Genomic DNA, 21,252 nt, shown 5'->3' on the forward strand with positions numbered 1-21,252 from the left:
TGCTCTCTGACTTACCATATAAAAAATTCTTCCTTTTTGGCCTGCATTGATTTTTGATTAAAGAAAACAGTCTCAAAACTCATTTAACAATTAAGTCACGTCAAAATACAACTGGAGTAAAATTCTTTTTACAAAATCCTGAAAGACTGTTCCTACTAGTTGTATATGAGACTCCACATTTACTTACAATCAGGAGAGAGAATAAATTCTCCTCCACACATATCACTAGTATTTTCATATGATCCATATTTACTATTACCTACTAAACCAACATATTTACTGGTTCAGTGATTTGAATTATTTTGTTAGCAAGAATCACTGAAGCCATAAGACAAAATTCTCCTAAAGTCACTCTCTTTCAGCAGAATAATAAAATTGTGTGAGGATGATCTCTTCCTTTACTCATCATGTATCTTTTATGAAAGTGAACAGGCTTAAAAAATGCAACATGACAAGAGGATATCAAAGACCCTAGCATATTTCACAGAAGAATATCTCTGGGTTAGCAGATGTCCATGAGCTTGAAAAGGTTTATGCATGTGTACCAGCTTACAAAAATAGCTTTCAAGAAACTTCACTCACTATTCTTCTCAAATTATCTCTCCATTATACATCAAACAATTCCTACTGACACATTAATATATATAAAGAACTATTGAGTACACACTTTCTTTAAAATAAATAAATATGTTTATAAACACATGTATCTATATATAAATATATACAGATAGAAGGAGAGAGTGAATAATCTCAAAACTTTTTTATAGCATTGCACATTATAAGAAAATTCATGATTTTAAAGTCTTGGATTTTATTTATTTATTTATTTATTTGGGACCAGAATAGACATGAATGCACTTCAAAACTGTGGTACAGGAAGCAAGTAGAGCGGGAAGAAGACAGTAATGGTAGAATTTATATATCCACTCTAATGCAAGATGAATGCTTTTTGTTTGTTTTCTGTTCTTAGAAACAGAAATAAGGGAAAGAACAACAGGACAAGTCATTTTGCCTCTATCAATTGTTCTACTTATCCATAATAATTCAGGTCTGGCATTTCAATCACAAAAGATGAGAGCACATTAAAGGATCTACTTTTTCATCTCTATGTCTAAAGAATTAGCTGTAATAGCACCGAATCGGAAAATAATCACACACTCTTCTTGCTGAACTATTCTTATCAATAATACCAACCTTACAAACAAAAATTCATTTGCTGTTAAAGTAATTTCTGAGATAAGGTACATACTTATACTGAATGTCTTTATTTTAGAAAAGAAATAACACCTCTCATATTACCTCTTCTTTATCAAACTACTGATCTATAGTTTAGAGTGATTACTTTGTTTCAACTATCCAAAATAGCTTGCAGCACTCTTTGGTTAGTAATGATTTTTTCATAGAAGTTGGCTTCCAAGGAAATTTGTACCAAGCTTTAAATCCTCCAGGATTTTGTTTCTATTTTCTATTCTTCTTTTTCCTTTCTTTACTTTTTTTTCTCTCTTTTTTTTTTATTATTTTTTTTTAAACTTAGTTTCATTGTTTGTAAGAGAAAGCAGTGGGATATAGTGGTGTTTGATGTTACATTGTATCCAATCTTGAAATTTCATTTGCTCTTAAAAATTAATTCTACTAAAATTTCACTTGTAATCTTACTTTCTATGTCAACAGGAAACATTGAAACCTTTTCAGGCTAGAATACAATTGTAAAATAGATAGCTGTAAAGCAGTTAAAGAAATTACTTTGACTAATTACTTTAGTTTGTGGAAGCTTACAGAGTGCTGGAGTACAGCAGACAGTACAAGTAGAACTTATGAAATTTTTAAAACAAAGCAGAAATAGTAGATTGGTATATGCTTACTTATTTTTACTCAAAGAGATGACAACATACATGGCAGAGCAACAGCATCTGTTATTATATTTTGCTTTGCAAAAATTAAATTTATATTCTCTTTCATAAGAACAGTCAAACATTTCAGAAGTTTAGACAAATGCAATTCTTACTGCTATATTTAGGAAAGATTTATAGTCAGTTTGAAATGCTATAGAACAGTCGTTCATATGATTACATCTGTTACATGCTATAATTCATACTACCTAGATGTTTCTCAAAGCATTACCACAAACCAAATTCTGTGAGTATTCCCACAGAGATCAGTGGGACCATTCCTAGATTTGAAGTGCAAAATTAAGAATTTGACATGATGTCCACATCACATGTAACTAGTCCCTGGAGAGTTATGCAGGGAATACAGTAATATCTGCTCAAAGTTGAGAGTGGGTCAAGGAAACAGCAATAATACATGATCTTTAATATAAAATTTTACTGTAAAATTTTCATGAGTAAATAATTTATATGAAAAAAATAGCAGTAAAATTTTCATTTTTTCCTCTACTCTTACATATTTCATTTAACGTGGCTTATCCTATTTGTTTTTACCTCAGATATTTGCAGTATGCATATCCATCCATCAATTCATATATACTGGCTAGTTAATTAACAGCTAATTTTTCAAACTACTCCAAAGAATAAAGACCTTGTAAGATCAAACTAAGTCTGCATTTTATAATTTTCTAGGTTAAGAAAGCATCCTCATTGATGTTATGCTCATGCATTTCAGGGCTTGCTTATTGTTCATGGAAGTTGGTACTGAGCATATGCCTAAGCGCCTTTCTGAACCACAGCCTTAATCCCCAAGCAAAGAAAGGGTACTTTAATAAACAGCAATGTGTATTACATCAACTAATTGTAAGAAGCAACACTGAAAGCTTAAGCGATTTCATTATATAAATTTACACTGTAGCTGTTCAGTATTCAGAACAAGCTGGAGTAGGGTATGCACAATAAATACAGACCTTTGAAAATCTGTTTTAAATTGTTCAGATAATTTGAAGTGATCTCTTGTGAATAAACACTTTAAAAGTTTTGGTTTCTTCTTAATTTTTTTTTTAAAACCATTAAAATTTGCAGGCATAGGAGAGCTGATCTCAAGATAGTAATTCATATTTTGATAGGCATTTTCACTCCACAGGATTAAGGCTGGGAAATAAATGCTTTTAATGCCTATGTTTTATGCTGTTTTTCTGAAAACACTTGAGGGAAAGGATAATGCATTAGTATTTCAAGACCATAATGAACTGCCTTTACATGAACAATGCTAGGTTAATTGTATATAAAAACCTTCCAGCTTATAGGGATTTTAACAGCTGTGTGTAAAGGGCAGTGATCTCCTGATGCTTTTTCTATTTTGGTGAGGAGTGTATAATAAAGACAATCTAAACAAATTCCTATGCAGTCATTACTGTTTTTTTTCTCCCCCTTAAATCATATTTTGACATTAAAATGATGGCGAGTTATTTATGGATTAAAACTGAATTTCACTCATTGCTTTTTAAAAAAAAAAAATCCATGGATATGAATTTTGCCCTATTCAATGCTAATGCCAACCTAGGATTTATTTGCCTGTTCTTTGTATTCTCACCATAAAAGATTCTTGCTCTATTTCTCTGTCATTTCCATTCAGTGCTGGCAACACAATTTATGTGCTATTGATGAATAAATGAAGCACATCATTTTTATTTTTTATGTTGGTCATGTGCACTTGCTGTCTCTACACTAAAATTCAAACTGTGCAGAACTGGTTTTCATTTGGAAAACCATCTGTATTTTACAGAAAATGTTTAAAGTCTTCCTTCAAAAACCCATTTCTGAGGGTTCCAGTATTTCACATATATTTAGAAATTTTTGATTTTCATAAAGACTCCTTTAATTATCTAATCTTTTAGCACTCTGCAAGATTTTACTTTGCGTACATAGTTCAAATTCTCACCTGGTCACTGACGAAATTAAACCATTTTTATCTAATGATTATTTGCACTCTGTTTCCCTTTTAAGTGTACTCTAGTTTAACAAAAATGGAACAGGCAGTGAGTTCCTTACAGGAATGCTCCCTACATCTAAAGAACTGTGGTCAACATGAAGGTGTATGAACTGTTAGCATTATTTATTATATTAACTGCAAACATCAGTCATCTGAATTTATTCTCATCTGCCCCAGTCATTTGAACTAAGATTATTGTTACTAATTTTTCTGTACCACCAAGTACGTCTTAAAGGAGTCCTTTATTATGCTATCTAATTATTTTCTTTCTATAAAGGTATCTGAAAACAATGAATTATTCTTGGAGATTAGAGTTTAAAATCGCTATAATAAATGTCTCCAGCATCCAGACTGATCTTCTCTGTTTCACTTGACGCAGCATGTAAACTTCTCCACCAGATTGTCTGAGCATTTTCAAAGCTTAATTGATCTAATTTGCATGTCTCGTCCTGGTGGAATAATGCCTCACTTCTATCTTCTTGGACTAAGAGACCACAATTATAATCATTTTTGTATACAAAGCAGATGAAAAGTCTCCAGCTCCTTTGCTGCACCCCTGCATCCACATTAAAATAATTCCAATTCTATTGAATTCTATTATTCTATTATTCTGATCTCTCTGTATTTTTATAGGATTGTTGTCTGATTGATTGGCCTTCTGTCATCAATTGTAGTGTGCAGAACTTCATACTCAAAGCATTTCTAACTTTTGACTTACACCTTCTGCGTGGTCCACCCAAAGAAAACGAAAACAAACAAACAAACAGTAGAACCTTAATTTAACAAACTATCCAAAATGTTCCCCCTTAGGGAAGTTCTGCAAGGTGTTTTTATTGTTGTAAATCAGAACAGCTCAGTTGATTGCAAGGAAAGAGCAATTTCAATTTGTTGAGGATCTGTTTCTACATTGTTCAAGAAAGACAATTTAATTATAACCCTACTCATAAAATTGTGAGCCTTGTACATTAGTACACACTGATATTTAGACAAAATGTTATAACTTTCAGAAAGAAAATGTTACATTTTTTTCAATTCAGTGAATAATTTTCAAAAAGCAACTGAGAAATGAGAAAGAAATCTTACTTATAGTGCTTCTTCTATACTTTTTCTCTTCAACAATCTGCAAGCTGTAGTCTAAACACAAAAGTAATTTAGTAAAAACTTATATTACTTATAAATAATTGAGATCTAGCTTTTGAAAATAATCCAAGGAAATAAAAGCTTCCATAAACAAAAAGTCATAAGCAGATCAGTCGAACTAATGAAGATTAAGGATGTATAAGCTTCAAATATAATTAAAACGAAGCATTCTGAAGTAAATAGAAAGTTCAGCTTAATCACTTCACTTGCAGTTCACAGCTTGAATTTGTATTCCCTTCCTTTCTCTAATTTATATACATTTTCAAACGTCGTTGTGTTTCTGCAGCCTTACTCTATTCATCACATTGCTAACTGGTGAGCCCTAAAGTCCTTCTAATGGTTCCACAGTTCCCCTGCCCTGCTGGAATTTACTGATTGGCTAGATGCCTGATATGCTTTTAATTTTTCTGCATATATTCTTTGTATTGCTTCTTCCTGTTTTGTTTTCTCTATTCACCTCCAATCATATGTTATCAGTAAATTGAGAGGACATAAAAAGATTGCTTTATTCGTTTTCAGTGAAGAATACACAAGAAACTCCAGTGCAAGTCATCTACAGAAGTGATCAAACACTGGTAGTCACTGACAGAACTAGATATGGAGTATCTTTCAATCTTCTCTGCGGCTACTTTTATAGAAGGTGGAAGACAAAAACAGTAGTTGTATAATAGGAACCAGAATTCACTATCAACTGCGCCAGTATTCTCAGAGAAAGCATGCAAGTTGAGTAAGAGCTGTGTTCTGTCAATATGTAAATATATGTATATATATATACACTAAAAAATGGTACTGCAAGATAAAAGAAAATAGTAGCTCAATATCAAATCTAGTGAATTAAGGTTAAGTATCAAAGAACAAACAGAATTAATAAAACAAACTGATCTTACTACTAGGGGAAAAAAAAATAAAAATCAAGAGATTAGAAAGACTTTCTACTAACATGCTACTTGCTACTAATTGATACCACAAAACCAACAATGCCTTTCTGCAATTTGCATTTCAAATATACTCTGGACAAGATAAAAGTAAGCTGCCTGCAGTGCAGACTTGGTTGAGTTTTGTAAATACAAACTCTCATTCCACGAAATGGATGATGCCTCTCATCATATAAGTAAAACCCCCACTGTCTTGCAATTCTTGGTCTTATTGTCAAAATGTAGTCGCATAGTTTACAGATGGGTTGTGCAGTTGTAACTCAGCAAAAGACAAAAAACAAGTTCACAGATGACACTGGAGAAGTAATAGAATGCAGTTTGCTGACGTCATCTAGCTTAGCTCAGCAGGACTGATAGCAACAATAAGGGGAACAAAATTTTCTCCAGAAGAGGCAAGAGTTACTCACACATGGAATTAATCTTCTGGCAAAGTATAATTCTATTGTCTCTTTTAAGAACAAATTTTCTGTACTCTGTAAGCAGACACATATTACACTTTTGTATTGTACTTTGTGAGCAGGGTTAAGGTGTGGAAATTCTTGTTCTTAAGCTGATTTTCCATGTGGTTCTGGTAGTCCTACCATAAAAATATTTAAGCTCTCCATTGAGGTTAAAAAGAAACTTTAAAAAGATTGAGGGTTTTTTTTTTGAGTTCAACATTAAACATATAAAAAGGAGGGGAGTGAATTCCTTAAAAGGATAGACAATGGCTGGACAAGGGGAAATTGTTTTAAGTTGTAAGAGGGAAGATTCAGGTTGGATATCAGGGTAAAGTTCTTTACCAAGAGAATGGTGAGGTGGAACAGGTAGCCCAGAGAGGCTGTGGATGACCCGACCCTGGAACTGCTCAAGGTCAAGTTGGTTGGGGCTCTAGGTGACCTGGTCTAATATTAGATATGGAGGTTAGTGGCCCTGTATGCGGCATGGGAGTTGAGATCCTTGAGATCCCTTCCAACCCAAGCTATTTTATGACTCTGATTCTGTGATTAAAGAAAAACATCGGGAAAGCGTTTTTTTGAGTAACGGGACATATGGCATCAGAAGTATGAAGAACAGAACAACTCTTACTTTACCTTTCAAATTATCAGTCAGAAAATAGTGCTGTCCTCTATAAAACATTATTAAAGAGCATCTCAGTGATTCAGAGTTTAAGAAAATCTATATTACTTAATACCAAAATTTCTGTTGTTACCAATGAAACTAAAAGTGTAGTTTGATTTCAAGAACAGATTAAGATTCAAACTTATCATTCATCTTTGCTTATACTTGTAAGTCCAGCAGATCAAATAAATAATGGGGAAAAATAAAATAAAGCAAAAAAATGTCTGGTTTCATCCCACTACTCCCTATGACAGCACATCTGAGCTTGCTTCAGTTCTGTTCGAGTTCTGTTTTCAGCAAAGGTTATTTAAATATGCAAGAATGCTGAACTCCAAGAAAATTTGTATTACTGCTTACAGATTTCTTCATTGTAATAAACCTAACACTTCTGACCTTGATGGTTAAGATGCAGCATGTTTCCTCTGTATCATGCTAATTTCCTTATGAAGTAATTTTCTGGAGAATTGAATCTGATCCACAACATTAGCTCTTCCTGCAACAGTCCACAACCATATTCCAAACTGTTCTTTGCAGTTTAAGAATTATAACAAAGCATGCACAAAATAGGCAGAATTAGAAAGTGAACTGCTGTATCTCAATATACAGAAGATACAATTATTACAAATGCACAGGTAAATATCTTTTTTAATGTTGTCCGCAGATACAGACCCTATAATATTTAAATGTCTGAGGAGGATCTCTCATCAGGATGGACATCTTATTGTTCTGTATTCCTCATACTCTTGCTGCCTGCTAGCAGATATTTTAAAAGCAAAACAAAGCAGCTGGGCCATCAGCCTTTCCCATCCCATATGAAAAACAATCATTTATTTCATTTTGTGTTTCTAGAAGTAAAATTTGCAAAAACAGCCTGGTAAAGATGGATTTTGTGTCTTGTCTTACTTTGTTTGTCTTTTTGTTTCTCATGTTTCAGGCTTCTTCAGGTCAAATTCTTCCTGCCCATAGCAGTGTTTCATAAGAAATATTCACATCTTGTTAAGTATCACAGATTGCCTTGTCATACAACATCCTCCTTTCCATTATAAATAAGCTTTACTTACCTTTAAGTCCATTTCAACTGTATCTGCTATTTGGCAGTCCAAGTCTTCTCCACAATTGGAGTATGACTGGATCTTTGGCTAGCTCCTCTCATTTCCCATCTGTATTAAGAATAACTAAGTCACCTAACATTAGCTACTCACAAAGCTTTTTTTCCAGAATCACTGTGTGGTGAATTAACATGACTTAAAACAATGTATGCCTATATTCAGGAATATAGCAAAATTAGTACAGAACAAAGAGAATCAAGACCTATACATACGACTTTTATATCTTAATTTAAACGAACATTTTAACAAGTGCTCCAGTATCTACTTCAAGTTTACATTAGTTTCTGGATTCATTAAAAAAACATACCATATTCCTTCACCTTGGTTCCTGGGATTTTTGCACCTTCCCTTCGGGAACAGATTTTTCAAACTAATTTTAGTTTAATCAGAACCTTTACCATTTTTCTCAGTCTTAAGATAAATCTGAACTGAATAAATCTGTCAGTCCAATCAGCTATTCTTCAGCATAAGCTGTCTCAAGCATTTCTTACAGATACACGTTTACACATATTTACATATACAATCAACCACTAACATCACTCCTGTTGGTTTCCTTCATAAATCCTACTTTTACCAGGCTCAATTCAATTTGTTGGTCAAAGAGAGAGCTTAAATAACTTTTTAAGTTTTAATAATACCTTTGTTTTTCAAATTTTTTAAGAGAAACAAACACTTCAGCTGAGAGACTAAAAGAGAAATGCAGTAAGGCTTTAAGATCCACAGTGTAGAAGTGGACATGAGCTTCCAAAGAAATAAACAAATTTAAACTATGCAATTTGAATCATATAATTAGAGAGCAAATAATAGTTTTGCTCTGCTTATTTCCTATTTAGCTGAAAGTATAGTAAAGCACTTTTGTACCTGTGCTTTTCATTGTCAGGAAGAACAGAAGAGCCATAAGGATTAACAAAAGACTGCAAAGCTTTCCAATAAGGAAAACTTCTAAGAAAGTGAAACGTATATTGCTTTTCTTAGCAACAGTTAGAGTGGTTATTGGAAAGAGATGCGTGGACAGGACAAAAGCCTAAATATATATGAAGATTACAAACACCAAAGAAGATGATTTTTTTTTTAAGATTTTATATAAACGGTATGTAAGAAGCTAAAAAAGTCAATCAAACAAACAAAAAAAAAGCATAAAATATGCCAAGCTTTTTTCCAAATGCTTATTCTACACACAAGTATGTGCAAATTGTGTAAGAAAGAAGTTAAATATTCAATTTATTTCTAGTATTGCTATTATACCATAATTACAGAAAATTTAGAAACTACCATCTGTTTTTCACAGCTGCATTTGAAAATTTTTCATTGTTAAGGTATAGCAAAGTAAATCTTTCCTTACATAGTACCTATCTTCCTCTGCAGGAAAAAATAAAATAGTGAGTTTCTTGATTACCAAGTCAGGAGATTTATAATTTGATACCTCAGTATGAAATGTTTGAATAGCTTATCTTCCTTACATTTGTATCCAAGTGCCAGATTTTCTATATTTTGGAAATATTTCAGATGGAAAATAATTTAATGGGCTTAGTTCTTCTCATGCACTCCACAGCAAGAAAATTGTATGTCCCTCTGGTACTCAGTGCAATTTCTCATGATTGACTGAAATAGGAAGAGTAAATGAGATAGTATGACTATGGTAACACTTCATGGAATTCACACAGAAAAATCTTCTCACGTTACCTGGAAAATGACATTATGTTTAGTCCTTTCTACTCAGGAAAGACCAAAGGGTCTCTTGTGATATAGGTAGAACATTATGATTGACTATTCTTACTTTTTGCAACATATATCCTATTTATCCCTATGAAACATCATAAAATAGGCTTTCAGTGCTCGAAGAACACTATATCACTATACAAAAGGAACACACTATTTTTTTATCATCAGAATGTGGAATATGCGGTAGAATCTTGCCGATCAATCCTCAGTATTCCTCTTTTATTAAATGGAATAAAATATCAGCTCAAAGCCAAATTTAGAATAGTCAAATGACTGAATACAAAAATTCATAATCTCAGATGATTTTCTAAGGTTGATAAAATTAATTTTTTCAACATTCTGGATTAAATCTTTAATTACTCAATGAAATACAGAACTTAACAGACCATACACATTAAAAACAAAACAAAACAAAACAAAATTTGCCTTATTCCCAACTGTTTTGAACTACCATACCCCAGTGGAGCATCCTGAAAAAGAGAGCCTGAGAGAGTAAAGCATATAGTGGAGCATCCTGAAAAAGAGAGCCTGAGAGAGTAAAGCATATTTGTATTTTCTGGTACATGAATAGCTTCACATGAACTATTAAATACAAAAGAGCTGTATTTCTCTTGGCATTCCTATTTATCTGGAAGATAAAATAATGTTGATTCTTTGCAGTATTGCTTATGATTTATATAGTACCATATGTTTTAAACCAATGTAAAGAGCAAAATTATTTTTGCAACAGCACAGACCTGCAAAACCATCACTTGAATATCGATTATAGCTATCTTTAAGCTGCCATGAATGTTTAAAACAATGAATCCTAAATATACAATTTTATAAGCATGTTTACACTGATTTTGATTATCAACAACTTCTCATCATGTGTTTCTCTTTTGTCATCAGTAGATCTCCTTCATTATCTAAGTCTGCATCAGCAAGTACAATAATATGGGGAGTGAAATAATTGGTGCTGAAGGACTAGTGTCCATGTTATGTGTTCTAGATTTTTTCTTTGGACTACCAAAAAGAATAGTCTGGTCCTGTTAGGAGCTCAGTAAATATATTTATGAATCTCATAATTCTGATTTAATTTTGACTAACTGGAGTCTAGCTTTGTCCACCCAAATCCCATTCTACAGTACAAAATGAAATATAGTAAACAGAAACAACAGGGAGATTCACTGCAGATGTGTACTGTTGATACAAGCAAAGTGTTAATGCAGATTCATCATTACCTTTTTTAGTTTATCCAAATGAATTTGTCTTAGTAATGAATAGGAGAAACACACAGTAACAAAACCTGTGTTATTTTTTTTCTACGCAAATGAAATACACATTAAACAAAATAGATATTTTCTATACACTTTAAATTATAAAGCTGAACATACAGAATATAAAGGCTAAGGAAATAAGAGTTAATACCATGGAAATAGTTAAACTTGAATTTCAGTCTTGTAGCTAGGATGCAAGAGCAATGGCTAGTTTCTATATTTTCATTATTTGAAAACATATAAGTAAAATCTCATAAATCATATGCATTCATCAAGTTTATTTCTTCTACATTTATCATAGTCTCAGGTTACGGTGAAATATGAGCTTGCTGCTACCACATCATCCCAACTCTCAGAATATAGCATAGCAACGGCATATTTATGCAGTATATTTCTGTTCAAAATGGAAAGCTCCACAAGAAACATTGTTGTTAACTTATCTGTATGTTTTTTTTTTTCTTCCAAATGAAGTCACTACAAAATGTCGGCAATAGCATACAATATAACTGCAACAAAATCTGATCTTTTAAATTTGACAAAGTAGAAGTAGATTTCCAGTTGCTAATAATCCAAATTCAGCACTACAGTGAATCACACACAGAGAGAGAAAAAATAATATAAAATAAAATAAACAAACAAACAAAAAAAGCAGAACACCATATATACAGCAAAGATTCATTGGTAGTATCCTGGGGAATAAAGGTCATTGATTTTCCTGAGCCCTAACTTCTTGTACTAAGAAATCATAAGGATGTTCCTTTTCTCTTGAACTACCATTTTTTAAAATTAAAACACTGAATTAATAAGAATTGTTATGCTGTTCTATATTTAATAAAAATCAGTCCATTTGAAAGCTCTGAATATAAAATCTGTTTAAATCAATATTATAAATGCTATTAAAAAGAGAAATATAGTTTCCACTCCAGGACTGATAGAATTCTACTGTAAATGTCCTGGAATAAAGTTAGCTAAATTAAAAATAAAAATAAAAAAGAAACAAGATCTTCTTTCTTATAGCCTCAAAGTTGCTAGACTATAAGCGTTAGGACCTCCTTAAACATCTACTCACAGTTTGCGCTGGTAGTCATACTACAAACATACTGACCACTTAGACAGTTGGAACAGAATTAAAGTTCTCTTAGCAGCATAAATTCCACTGATTTTTCTGAGAGTAACTTATCTCTAATTGACTTCACAATAAGTGTTCCTTCCAGAGCAAAAAGCAACAGAGAAGGTGCTGGTAGTATAAGGTATTTAAGAGTTACTGTGACTGAAGCCTATTCACTTCTCTCAGCTGCTCCAGCCTTAACATTTAGTTCAGACACTCCTACCAGGGAAGTGCGTACTGTTTAGACAGAAATCTCTATTACAGTGAAGAGATTTTCCAGCACTCAATCACTGCTATATTTAAGAGCCAACTTGCTGGGTTATCATTCCCAGTATTTCAAGATATCTGAATAGTGAGGTATCAGATACGTTCCCTGGCCAGTAAAAACAAGCATCAAAAAAATTGGCGTACATACATACATACATGGGTACTGTTATATTAAGTGATTACTCAAAAAAGGACAAGGAAGTTGAGAAGTGCAGTATGATACTAAAAAAAAAAATAAAAATAAAATGGTGTGCAGCAAAGAAGAAAGAATTGTGACATGTCAGCAGTAGATCTGGATTAATTTTTAGACTGTGATATGAAAAATATACTAAATACATGGTATAAGAAAGAAAACCAACAGCACAGAAAATACAAAGCGGACTACAAGATGTAAAATTTTATATACACTTATATCTTTTGAAAGCAGTGGAAAGATTTCCTTTATTTTCACTGGTCTGAAAGAATTTTTTTTTTTTTTTTTTTTTTTTTTTTTGACTAGTAGCCCTGTACAAATGCAAGTATCAAATGGATCTGCACTTAAAAATTTCCATCAAGTTATCACCCATAAAAGATGGAACACAAAGGCAAGAAAACACCCCTTTATCTGCTCATGTTATTTAAAATGTAGTGTTGATACTCACATTCAGAACCGCAATACTCTGTCTTCATACCAATGCACAAGAATAAGCTATTTTTCTCAAGCTGTTTTTTGGATGTTGACTGATATGTCCATATTTCACTGGATTCTATTGTTTCTAAAATCTTGTCTTACAAGACTTCTGTCTGAGGACACAGGGCTGTGTTTGCTTGCACTGTGCCAAGTGCAGTGGGAATTTGGTTCATGACTGGACTTCATTAGCACTAGAATAATGGAAACATTGACAATTCATGGTAGCCTCTGTTTTATGGACATGTTTTTCCAACAGATTATAAGACTAAAAGACTCAAGAACAGGACAGCCAATAGCACAGACGGTATGACTAAAAGCAAGCTTGACATATGATAAGAAGAAATGTAAGAATATGACTTAAAAAAAAAAAAAAAAAAAAAAACCAGCTGAAACCACATGAGCTTGACTGATATCAAAACTCTAAATCTCCTCAAACTCTCATGAAAATAAGGCCTTTTGTGATAACCAGTCAAGCACACAGGAGTCTTCTATCTACGTATTGTTGCAAAATTACCTTTTACTCTTGCTTTTCATCAGAGAAACCTATAAAACATAGTTTTAAATAATGCCCCATAAAATCCAGAGTAGAGCACTGTCAATAAAGTCTCAGTCTAATGAAACATAGAATTGGTATTACAAGTTTATATAACTAGCATAGATCTGCCACTGAATAAAAACTGCAATGAGTGACACTTAATTTACAGATGTTGTCATCACCTTCACTAACCTTCCTCTTTTGTAATGCCACGTGTTAAGGATCAATGTTCTATATTATAGTAAAAGATCAGAAAGCTTCATGTCCTAGTTCAGTATCCAACCATAAGACTCTCAACTCTATTATCACTTCTAATAATGAAGTTACATATAAATTGTCTTTTAGTGCTTGAGCATGTGAAATTGTCATCACTTTAAATCCCCTGCATAAAAACCATTTCTGTACCCATTCAACTATGTGAGCAAGACAATGACTTCTTATAATGAGAGAAAGAAGAAATTATACTATAGCTGTGCAGACTAATGAAATAAATCAGGAAAAAAAACAGCAGATTTGAGGTTATCCTTTTGGATAATTCTTGCTGTGTGCCTTAATCTCACTGTTCTCCCCAGAGACACTTTAGCCCTGCATGCTAAGTAGAAACATTCAGATTGTCAGTGAACTCTTATTCAGGGTAATCCAAATAAAATAAAGCACGGAGTAACACAGAGACAACAGTGACTCTTCAATGAAGAAAAATCCTTGCCACTTGTGACTTTATTTTACAAGCTGAGCCGGTAAATACGTACCACTTCTGTGTGGAAGGGCCACCCCTTTGCCAAGACCTATTCAATCCAGTAAGGAAGCAGTACTTGAGTATTTTGTTTGTTTACTTGTAACTCTTGTGGTGGAATAATATTGACAGAAGTGGCAAGTCCCATTTTACTTAAAAGGTCAACTATTATCAATTTTCACAGCACAGAACAACAAAGAGTCCCTGAGTTGGCTAAATATCAGAAACACAGTAGATTTGCTTTTTCAGTTTTAAGAATGCACTTTTGGGAATATATAAAACAGTGCTTTAAAGATTTTTCTAAAAGTAAAGATAACATAAACAGAAAAGGAAAAAAAAAATTATATATAACAAAGACAAAGGAAGTTTCTCTGAGTTATTATGCTTTGTTTTCTATGTAGTGCACAGTAAAAAGAGATGAGGAATTTTTTTGCCCGGAATGACTTGGTCAGAAATACAAATTAGTTCTGTGCAGAGCTGTAGTCACTTTCAGCCGGTTGCTCACCTGCAGTTTTTCAGAGAAAGTGTAAATATTTATCTCACTGTTTGGAGGGTTGAAAACCTGAGGCTGAGCAAGATCTCAGGTCTCTGTGGATTGCCTCCACAGTCAATAAGAGGAAGAGTTCCACAGGGAATTGCACCCAACCCACTTCCTGCTCCCTTATACAGAAATACGGTAGCCTGCACCCTTTTGTCTACATTTAGCCTTTGTAATTCCTCCCTTTTTTCCATTTCCAAAAGAGACAGTAAAGCGGCAGCAGTGGGATTCTAGAGATTACTTCAATTGGGGAGGTCTTCATCTATTTCAGTCATTGATGAAATTCCATCTGTTTCAGTGGTTGGTATTCAGCATATTGCTGTGAGTTTGACTGAGGCCAGTGCTTCCACAGTACTCTCTGCTTTAAAGTATCTTAGCAAAGATGCATATTATCCTACATAATAAAAAAGTTACCAGATATTTGAAAAACACTAGCTATAATTGAGAAAAAAAGCTCTATTTCCTCACTGTGTCTGTATGGCTTGATACAGGGACACACAAGAGAAAAATATCACATGTGAATAAGTGCCACCTTACTAACATACACTCTGACACCTTAAATGAAAACAAAACAAAAAGCCAACAAACAAAAATAGTATTCTCCTCTGCTCAGCCATCATCTCTCCAAACTTCTGAGGCTGAAATAGACATTCCATGCTATAAGCCAAATGACAAAATACATTTTTGGTTATCGTGCCCTTTCCCCTCTCTGTCTCAGTCTGGCATGAAAATTCTGCTTGAAAATGTCTTAGGAAATCAGTGATATATCAAGTTCACTATTTTTCTTTGTTGTTGTTGTTAATGTTTCACTCATTCTGTATTACTCCTTCAAATAATAATGCAAATGATAGCATTTTAGCACTTTGATCTAAGTTTAAAAATTAAATGCAACAAACCTGCTTAGAACACTTAGAAGGGAGATAAAGAGACAGATAAAATATAGTTGGAAGGTAATAAATCTGAGCTCTAACAAGTTATATGGTCTTCACTAATTCATTTAACCTCCCTTTTATTTTGCCCCTCTTTCCTTTGTAGATCTTCCCATCTATGAAACATGGGTTAGGATTTACATTATCTTTTGCATCATGTTATAGAAAACAATTACATGCAGGGCACCACAGAATTTCTAAGTGTTGTTTTTGAGAATTACCACTGAGCTTCTGAAAGCTGAATATCAGCCTTTTGTCTTTGCGCTCAGTTAACACCATTTCCTTGTTCTCTTTTCATATCTTTGAGATATCAGAGAGAATAATAACAACAACAATAAAAGCAGCCTTAGAAATCACCTAGCCCAACTTCTCTGCAATTAATAGAGACAGCTAAGATAGGTTAAGTTGCTCAGACTCCTGTCTAGTCTGACCTTGAATGTCTCCAGAGATGGTGTGTGCAGTACCCCTCTCTAGGCGATCTGCTTCAGTGCTTTATCACTTCTTACAAAAAACTCCTTCCTTATACCAGTCTAAATCTCCCCTCTTTTAGTTTAGAACCACTTCCTCTTGTCATATCACAATAGATCGTACAAAGAAGTCTATGCCCTTCTTACAGCCCCTCTTTAGATACTGAAATGCCAATATCTGTTCACTTCAGTCTCCTCTTCTCATGGCTGAACTGTCCCATTTCTCTCAGCCTGAAATTTGAACTTAGAGACCAATTTACTTGAAACTGCCCCCATCTTTATCTATCCCTAGATCTAGAGTCATTGAAAAAAGAGAGCTGGTCTGCATCCAAATGAAAAAAGTGAGACTATCTGCCAGCCTTCGCACTAAGTGAAATGAAGTTCATTGAATGAAACAAGGCTGTGAACACTAAGTTTATTTGTGGGATTCTTTTAATTTGTTTGTTGTTTCTTGTTTGTTTGTTCTTAAAAGACAAAAGTATTACTAAGTTTTTGTGTCATTCCAATGCTTTCCAGGAAGATAACACTCTAGCAGGGAAACACTGATGAAACTAAAGAAGACTAAACAAACCAAAATAAATGCACAAAAACACACTCTTTGGATGTTTGCTTGGTTGTATAACAAGAAAATATGACCAAACATCTAAAAAGGATATTAACAGACTCGTAAAGGTATACTTCAGTTGCATCTCTTTTTGCCTGTGCATATCTATGCACACTTTAATTACATGGCTACGTACAGATTTTTAAAAAATTCAATACTGTAGCATATACTCCCCAGTTTTAAGTATTTAGTCATTTAAAACTATTCTGAACTATTATTTTGTTTGTCTAAATAGATTCCATCAAAGTCCTTTATATGGAAAATACAGAATAAGACATTTTACAAGACATATTAAAGAGAAATAGTAAATAGCTTTTGGAAAACAGAAGACACTTATCCTTCCAGCTAGTTCAATATCATAGTTAACTGCCTCACCTCCCACATGGCTCATCTGATAGATAAAAGGGCCTATCTAAACAGGTAAATGAGCTAAACAGTTAAATGCTTCAGCCCTCTCAGTGAATATAACATATGCTCTGCTGACAGATTGAGAGAAATTGTGTATGAATCAGTTGACAATCTGGTTATATGCTAAGAACCTCCCAAAAGACACTCAGATTTACTCAAGTTTCAACCTAGAATGATTAAAATTTATGCTATGGATAGAAAAGACCAACTTGGAAAAAAAAAAAAAGAGAAAACAAAAACAAACAGCGGCAACAAATCTCCGTCATCCCTCGTTCCTACAGGTCTTCCTCAAGAGGTTTCTCCAGAGAAACTGAAGAAACAGGCCCTTGCTCCCTCAAGAACATGAATATTTTTTACAAAACCAAAGAAAGCCCCTACCACTCAGAATAAATAGTTTTCAATATATACCTTGCAGTATATGCCCTCGTGTAGACAAGAAATCTTAGTATGAAAATATTTAAAAATATATTTTAGGCTGAAAAATATTTTAAGCATCTCATCTATCTGAAGCAAATAGGAATCGTATTATATTTTAAGAGCAATAGGATTTTAGCCCACATGTTAAAGTGATTAAAGTGTCAAAGCGTATGTACCCAGGAGGACAGAATTAATGCCAAACATGGAAATAACATTGGTATTTCATTACCAAGGTTCCACCTTCCAGGGTATGCAGTCAGAAGGGCATCCCACAAAGCATCCTGAACTTCTGTTCAGGGAGCGTAGGACTGACCTCCCCAGGAGCAGAGCACTCTGCAGAATACAAGGTAGTCTGACTGCTGTCTCCACTTCACTTGATCAGAGACATATTATGCAGGCTCTTCACTTTCCTCACCAAGGGGGGAAAAAAAAAAAAACAACCTTTCCTATCCAAATCTCAGCCTCGTCAGTCCCTAAGCTGAAACGTTTGAAACAAGGACAGCAATATTTTTAGGAGGGGAAAGTGACTGCTGCTCACTTCAGAGCGGTGAAGTGAGCACATAATATGTTAACACAGAAAGAAAATCACTTCTTCACCTCTTTGCTCCTCTGCATGGGAATGCAGCTTTGGTCATGATTGCACCTCAGGAATCACATAGTAAAAAGCCTCTCCAGTGTGAAGGTTAGGAACTGGGCATGTCTTATCTCATAAGATGCTCAGCAAGGGCTCTGTTTCCAGGAAGAAGGGTTTCCTTTTGCAAGTGCAGATTTATGTCTGCTTTTCCTATAAAATGAACTGCTGGTACAAATGCAAGTTCTTGAGCCATGAATTCATACTGCTGATTAAAAAAAAAAAAAAAAAAACTGGGTAACATTGGATACAGGATGTTACAAAAAAAAAAAAAAAAAAAAAAAAAAAAGACTGCTTGTTTTTCAGAAGATATCTGCTCATAAATGTTAGGACATCTGTAAAGGACAAGGAAAGAGCAGACTGTGAGGCTAAAAATAACCACATGCATGAAAATATCGTGTACTCTAGCACTATCACTGTACATTTGGCCAAAATACAATAATCATTTGAATATAAGAATTGCTATAAAACCAGATTTCTTTCAAATACTTAGACATTTCCTTTCCAGGAGAGAAATTCTAATTTGTAAGGCACATATATTTTTTCCATCACCAGGACGGAATGCCAAAATGTGTCATTTTCCAGAAGCACAAGAGAAGTTCCAACCTGAAAATGGTTTTGCCTGAAAGGCAAAACTTACGAAGCCAAGTAGTGGTTGCATGGCATCAAAATGAAAACTGCTACATACTCTCCAAATTAACAGAAATATTTGTGAGCCTTGCAAGGGGAGATGATTTTTGATTCTAGCACTTATTTCTAAGGTCTCAGTACTGTGAAGTTGTAGCCCTAGTTCACAAAAGCACCTAAACACAACCATAGTTTTAATCACGGCAGTAGATCCCCATTCAGCTCGATTATTCAGATGGCATGATTAAACTCTAAGTGCTTAACTACATTAACACAAACATCAAGGTTTTTTCTCAGTAGGATGAAATAAGCATGCTGAAATTCCCAGCACTCATACATTTGATGCATTTGAATTCAGATTACTTCAACTATTTTTCTGCAAGCATGCCATTTTGCCAAAAGCTGTCACTCCTGTGCTTTCTATGCTTTTGCTCTATTTTAGTGAGAAACTCTATTTATTGATTCTGATATCACATAGAGAAATGAGTTTTTCTTTCACTAAGATGATTACACAAAAACCTTACATAGAAACACAAGAGGGGTGGGGTATTTTTTTTGTTTTTTTTTTTACTCCGTAATTGCTGAAGGAAGCACACTGCTCATCAACACAGCACAGTGAATGAGCTAAGTCTCGGGTTCACAGCTGTTCTCAGTGTGCTCCACATGCAGCTACAGATGCTGACAACAAGCCATTTGGGATGCCCTGACACAAGGGCTTGTTCTGTGCTGGTCTGGTGCCCATCAGAGTGAGCAAAGCCACAGGGCTGTACTGTCCATGGAGGGCAGCAGGCCCCTGAGGTACTATTCTGCCAGACAAGCAGAGCTGCAGATGTGCCCTCCTTTCCACTGTCACACCCCCAGATGCCTGAATCTTTCTCTCTCAACCATAATACTCTCAAAAAGCAAAACAGAGAGCAGCTGTTTTCTGTGGATAGCTTTTAGTCTTTATGAAAGGATATTTTTATATTTCTCTATTCCCACACAACAAAATATAACTAACATTATTAATAACATACTGCCATTGTATCAGTGATGGTTAAATATTATCATCCCTGTATTCCTTTAAACAAGTATAGACAACATATAAAGCTCTTAGAAAATTACGAGGAGTCAGAAACATAATGCATTTCTACTTGGAAGTGCTAAAAGGTTTTTTGTCTTTGTTTTTCCCTGGTGTATTTCAACCATACTGACTTAGTTGCAATTTCCAGGTTACACCTTATTATTTCATTGAAAGGCAGGCACCTGTACCTTCCAAAGTTTCCTTAAATCCCCTACCTTTCCTACATAGAGTGGGTCTGAGCCCATGTATTCTTCCAGCACAAAGAACTGATTCCACACCCAGCTGCGTTTGGTTCTTGTCCTCCCAGACTGAAAGTAGGGCTTTGACCTGGACCTCGAGGGTTCAGCTTGATTCATCCCAGAAAGACACAGGAAAAGAGCTATTATCTGCAACAAATGGCAGAACTCCACTTTGCCCAACTTCATCTTTTTTTTTTCCTCCCGTGTAAGAAAAAACCTTGATGAGAATGGGCACAATTCCAGTTGTCTCTGCAGCTCTTGCCTCCGGCAGGGTGTCAGCTGGGAGTCCAGAGATAATAATTTATGGAGTAGTTGATTGGGAGAGGTCACCACTGCTGAGCAGTCTTCACCAAATAAATGGCATAATAGGTACCTGTTGGGGAAGAAAAAGCAAGAACTGTTGTCAGAACTTTATTTTACTTAAGAAAGCAAATTCTTTGCCACATTCACTTAATGCAGGAATGTTAATTTGTGATTTTTCTAATTATCAATACCTTTGAGTTTACTACTAAGACTCAGAGTTTAGACTGTATTCCTTGGATTGCATTAGTACTGCTGATAAATCTGTATTTGTAGCTATAAAATTTCCTTATGTATGTTCTTTCTGTATATCTGTTTCCCCAGGACAAAGGCTGATTTTGTTTTCTATTTAAAATAAGCAAAACAAGTGTAATTATTTTGCAGTTATTTGTTTTGTCTTTTAACTCCTCTGCCTCCTATACTCAGCTTTACTTGCCATTACCACCACAATTATAAACCAGCTACAGGCAGGAAGCTATATTAATGAAAAGGACATATGCTAGCTTAACTCTCTTACTGGAAAGTAAAATAACAGAGTATAAAATGAAACAGAACAATCTAATTGATT

At 34.2% G+C, this 21,252-nt stretch overlaps 1 protein-coding gene across 1 annotated transcript in view; it reads right to left on the reverse strand.

The window, feature by feature from the left end:
- The window catches only part of LOC128091125 (cadherin-7), an 81,531-nt gene that overhangs the window by 51,771 nt on the left and 8,508 nt on the right, over positions 1-21,252 (reverse strand). The window contains exon 2 of the mRNA XM_052704074.1: positions 20,361-20,757. Within this exon, the coding sequence (XP_052560034.1) occupies positions 20,361-20,570 (210 nt within the window). The 5' untranslated portion in view covers positions 20,571-20,757. The remainder of the gene's footprint in view (positions 1-20,360; positions 20,758-21,252) is intronic.

The sequence above is a fragment of the Tympanuchus pallidicinctus genome, unplaced genomic scaffold, assembly GCF_026119805.1.
Source record: "Tympanuchus pallidicinctus isolate F22 unplaced genomic scaffold, pur_lepc_1.0 scaffold5, whole genome shotgun sequence".
NCBI classification, from domain to species: Eukaryota; Metazoa; Chordata; class Aves; order Galliformes; family Phasianidae; genus Tympanuchus; species Tympanuchus pallidicinctus.